The 5715-nt window shown below is 36.7% G+C and overlaps 1 protein-coding gene across 1 annotated transcript; it reads left to right on the top strand.

Annotated features, from left to right (window-relative positions):
- Nucleotides 1-208: 208 nt before the first annotated feature.
- On the top strand, nt 209-3663 carry GPR141 (G protein-coupled receptor 141). The gene has a single exon (XM_055347638.2). The coding sequence runs from the start codon at nt 223-225 to the stop codon at nt 1138-1140; it is 918 nt and encodes a 305-aa protein (XP_055203613.1). The 5' UTR covers nt 209-222; the 3' UTR covers nt 1141-3663.
- The last annotated feature ends 2052 nt before the right edge of the window (nt 3664-5715 follow it).

Genomic DNA, 5715 nt, shown 5'->3' on the forward strand with positions numbered 1-5715 from the left:
TCCTATTAAAGAGTAGGAATCAATGGCTTACTGTGTTTTAGGTCTAGGGTATGCAAACATTCATAGGAAATAATCTTCATTCTTAAAGCATGTAAAGTTTATATCATATAAGCAGATAAATGGCAAAGTCACATTGTCAGTGCTGTAAAAGAGATAGGAACAAAGCTCTGAAAGCTTGTCAGTTACTCTGGTGCTTTTTCTCCTCCAGGTGACTTCCCAAGTATGCCTGGCCACAATACCTCCAGGAATTCCTCTTGCGATCCTATAGTGACACCCCACTTAATCAGCCTCTACTTCATAGTGCTCATTGGTGGGCTGGTGGGTGTCATTTCCATTCTTTTCCTCCTGGTGAAAATGAACACCCGGTCAGTGACCACCATGGCGGTCATTAACTTGGTGGTGGTCCACAGCGTTTTTCTGCTGACAGTGCCATTTCGCTTGACCTACCTCATCAAGAAGACTTGGATGTTTGGGCTGCCCTTCTGCAAATTTGTGAGTGCCATGCTGCACATCCACATGTACCTAACGTTCCTATTCTATGTGGTGATCCTGGTCACCAGATACCTCATCTTCTTCAAGTGCAAAGACAAAGTGGAATTCTACAGAAAACTGCATGCTGTGGCGGCCAGTGCTGGCATGTGGACGCTGGTGATTGTCATTGTGGTACCCCTGGTTGTCTCCCGGTATGGAATCCATGAGGAATACAATGAGGAGCACTGTTTTAAATTTCACAAAGAGCTTGCTTACACGTATGTGAAAGTCATCAACTATATGATAGTCATTTTTGTCATAGCCATTGCTGTGACTCTGTTGGTCTTCCAGGTCTTCATCATTATGTTGATGGTGCAGAAGCTACGCCACTCTTTACTATCCCACCAGGAGTTCTGGGCTCAGCTGAAAAACCTATTTTTTATAGGGGTCATCCTTGTTTGTTTCCTTCCCTACCAGTTCTTTAGGATCTATTACTTGAATGTTGTGACGCATTCCAATGCCTGTAACAGCAAGGTTGCATTTTATAACGAAATCTTCTTGAGTGTAACAGCAATTAGCTGCTATGATTTGCTTCTCTTTGTCTTTGGGGGAAGCCATTGGTTTAAGCAAAAGATAATTGACTTATGGAATTGTGTTTTGTGCCGTTAGCCACAAACTACAGTATTCATATTTGCTTCCTTTATATTGGGAATAAAAATGGGTATAGGGGAGGTAAGAATGGTATTTCATTACTTGATCAAAACCATGTCTTGATCTACCCAAAACAAAAGGACTATAAAATGCAAGAGCCCTCATTGTAGTCCTTATGGGATCCCTCCCATCTCTGAGTGATGGCCGTACAAAGACCAGTGTTGTTGAATCCACCTGGAGTTGCAATATTACATTATTTTCCAGTACAGAATGTCTGTGTGGCCCATGAAAGCAACATAGGTTTTAAGAGTTTTAGAGTTTCATTAGCTCATTCTAAGTTCCTCTGTTTGAAGCATGGTCTGTTAGGTTTTGGACTGAACTCAGCCATTTAGTTCTTTTCATCCCACTTCACCTTAGGTAAGTAAATCCTGGCCACCACCCAGTTCCAAAGACACAAACTCTCCTTCGCTAACCAGGTTAGATGTCCCATTCATCTCATGCCCTGATAAAAACTGATAAGGGGAGAGAATAGTTAAAAATTTTTCTAAGGTATCATAACTCTGGTAGGAAGTCATCTGTCTAGAAATCAAGAGAAAAAGAACGTGTGGCCTCCTGTTATAACAAGGGTTTCTAGATTTGTCCTGTGAAAGGTCATTTAAGGACTTGGGGATCAATTTCCTCAATTATCACCAGTTGCACTGTTGCTCCAAAAATCATTTAAAAGCTTACTGGACATATCTACATAATGGTGAAACTGTAATTTAGAGACTATCCCTGACCAATGTGCTGGTAGGCATTAAAATGAGTTCCCAAGGGAAGTGATTAAAATTTTTTTCTCTTCTGTTTTTTGAGAGAATTTCTAGATGTCCTGGCCCACAGTTAATTAAGATTTTTAGGGGGGACAGAAAGTTATACTGAAATCTTTAGAGCTCCCTTCCACCATTAAAATTATATATATATATTTAAATTATACCTTAAGTTCTGGGGTACATGTGCAGAATGTGCAGGTTTGTTACATAGGTATACACGTGCCATGGTGGTCTGCGGCACCTGTCAACCCATCTACATTAGGTATTTCTCCTAATGCTCTCCCTCCCCTAGCCCCCCACCCCTGGACAGTCCCCGTTGTGTGATGTTCCCCTCCCTGTGTCCATGTGTTTTCATTGTTCAACTCCCACTTATGAGTGAGAACATGCGGTGTTTGGTTTTCTGTTCCTGTGTTAGTTTGCTGAGAATGATGGTTTCCAGGTTAAAATTATATATTTTTAAATAAATGAAAACTATGTTTTTAAAAGAGGACTTTTGAGAAGTATATAGAAAAACCATTAATTTAGACTCTGTGAGATTAGGTTGCATGAAGAAGGTTTTCTGAATATTTGAAGAGTGGATAAATAAATGTACTGGAAAGCAATAAAATTATAATCCTTTAAAATATAGGAAAAATAACTAATGGGAACTAGGCTTAATATTTGGGATGAAATAATCTGTACAACAAACTCCCATGACACATGTTTACCTATGTAACAAACCTGCACATGTACCCCTGAACTTAAAATAAAATTTAAAGTAATAATAATAAAATAATATGGATTTTCTTTTCAAATTCGGAATTACTTTTTGTAAAATTGTATTAATAACTTGTGACATGTGGCATGTTAAACTGATTTTATTTCAAGAACTTCTATTACTGGCTAGGTTGATACATAGGCTTGTGGGGTTTTGCTTTTTGGGTTTTTTTTGCTCCTGCCCATACTTCCAGTGTCTTCAATGTTTTATCTTAAAATTTTCCCAGGATCTGATCCAGTTTCATATTTAATGCTTCAGAAAACCCGAAGTGATTAGTAACATGAATAGAATAACGGAATGAATTAAGGGAACTTTTTTTTTCATCAAGGTGTATGTTCGGGATTTAAAAGTTTTTCATAATTTATTATCACTCTGTGGATCCACAAATTCCTCAGATGAATAAGAAATACCTCTGTGAATTTCTGTGACCACTGAAATTACTGAGCCACAGAAATTAATTCTGAGGAAGCAGAAGTAGCAACATAGTTCAAACACGACTTGTTTCCATATATTTTCTGTTTTATATATTCTTTTAAATATCCTTTTAAACAAGTAATATTTCTTTTCTTTCTTGCCTTTTTTCCCATTTATTTTTTACATTTTTTCTTTCTCATTTTGAACCATAAAATTTGTAAGACAGTTACTAAGACCCCTGATAGTTTTAAGAAAATTTATAATACCTATAAATATGTAAAAAAATTTAGAAAAATATTTAAATTAAAAGTATTCATGAGAATTTCATTACCTTGTAGATTATGTCATACTCTCTTCCAGATTTTAGATATGTTGAGGTCAGGCAATTCAAAAGAATTAATCTCTGTATTAATCTGTTATAATGTTAACATAACACTATGTTATTTTCATATATTATAATAAAGGGCTTATTAGAAATGTTCTCAAAAGATAGAAATGCAATATTTCATAATATAAAATATCTTTTTCATCAGTATTTATGGAATAAATAGAAAAATTTTAGTTTTCCTGTTCTTTGTCTTGAATCAATACAGAAATGAACCTCATGTGACATTGGGAGTGATATTGGCCTCTAGGGCCATTTTTGGATATCACCATTATAAGAGAGCACTAGTATTAGCATTTGGTGGTGGGAACCAAGGAATAGACATCTTGCCTTGCACATAATTGTCTGTACAATAAAGAAGTATCAGGTCTTGCTCTCTATTTGAATACCCTATTAGATATTAATGAAGTGAAACATATACTCATAACAATCAGAGCAGCTATCAGGTTTTACCCAGTTTTCGTAAACACATAATTTTTTTTTGTATAGCTTTAATTCTCTGAATTTTCTGGAAATGCCACTATCATGGATTGAAGAAAGATTTTACTTTGGTTTCCTCTGAGCTTTACCAAGAGTTGTTCAGTCCTTTGGAAATGACATTATAAGTAGCAATACCATTTATGACATTAAAATATGACACAACATACCTGTAAGCAATATTTGTAGCTATTGTTTTCAGGAGATATTACATACAGGTGTCAGCAACAGACTCACTCATTTTGTCTATGTGATTATGCCTGAGAATTTACACACTGAATTATATACTGTTATCCATAACTTTTCTTTTCATTACTCATTTATATTACAGTGAGAACATTATACGTAAAAATAATGTGTATGTTTACATTATTAGTGTAGAAAGCATATACATTTCATTTTGAAACGGTAAAATTATCTGTAAATTTCCTTTTAGAATGGTAAAAGTATTACCAAATATTTGTGATAAAAAGCAAGGTATTGGGTCTGAGAAAGCTGAGAACCACTGAATTACCACAAAGGGACAAAATAAGAGGGAAATTTATAAATTTTAACATTATAAACAGGAAAAATATTTCGGTGTTTTTGAAATACTTACCTCATCTTCATTCAATTCTAAATTACTTCTTTTGTTTCTACAGCAATTAAATGCAACTTTTAGAAAAATGTGAAGAAAATATACATGTGTATTTTCTTTTTTAATAAGAAAAATACACTTTTTCTGAGCCTCACCACTCTCAGATTGGCTCTTGATCAATATCTACCAGATTTTTAACCCAGACATAATAATTTTTGAGGCCCAGGGAGAAAGATCTCTTCAGGCACCCATTAAAAGGGACACTATTTGGCTCTTGTTTATTCCTTAATTTTCCTGTGAAAGGATCATTGAGTCCCCTGCCTTCCTCCTCAACTTCATTTAAATTAAGGAGAAAAAGATTGTTTCACTTGTAGGTGAAATGAACTTTGTGGAAAGTGATTCAAGAGGTGTTAATAAATCCCTCCTGCCTCCCCAAATCCTCCTCAATGAAGCTGCCATGAAAACTCGATTGTTGGGTTAAGAATCAGTTTTTCTGAAGGAGGGTATTGGGTCAATCCATTCTCAGTCATTGGCTTTTGGTGTGAAGTTAGAATTTGGGACTCTGTCATAGCTTTGATTGGATAGATTTTGCCCACTTTCCTCTATGAGACAGACATAGGCCAAATACTCTCACACCTATTGGTACTGGTAGGAACAAGGAAGCTCTTCTTGTTATAGGGGCCAACTACAGCATTCTGTAGACAGTTGGTACTGAGAGCTCCATGGTAAAGGGGCACAGGGATGGCAGAACTGCGGGGATAATGCCCAGAGATTGCAACATGCCAAGGGACACCCATGGGTATTGGAAACCAGGGGAATCTGAAGACCCAGCAGGAGCTGCTGGGGAAATGAGACCCAGGTCTGAGAATGGCTAGCTGAGAGCAGGAGGGGCTTGTGTGTCTTGCTCAGGAGTTCTGAGCAAACAGGACTGCTCTTGGAAGACAGGGCAATGGAGGCAGCAAACAAAGACTGTTTTGAACAGGAGGTAAAAAAGTGCTGGAGAGCATGGTTTATTTTATTTGCAGTTTGTCCTAATAGTTTATGTCATTAGCAATGAATTATTTCTGCCCTTTGTTGCTGATCTGGGCCATAGATCTCATGGAGGACAGGGTGTGGTTAAAAAGATGTAACCACTGGCAACCTGATCAGAGATTTTGGATAAAGATCTCCAGCT

The sequence above is a fragment of the Gorilla gorilla genome, chromosome 6, assembly GCF_029281585.2.
Source record: "Gorilla gorilla gorilla isolate KB3781 chromosome 6, NHGRI_mGorGor1-v2.1_pri, whole genome shotgun sequence".
NCBI lineage: Eukaryota > Metazoa > Chordata > Mammalia > Primates > Hominidae > Gorilla > Gorilla gorilla.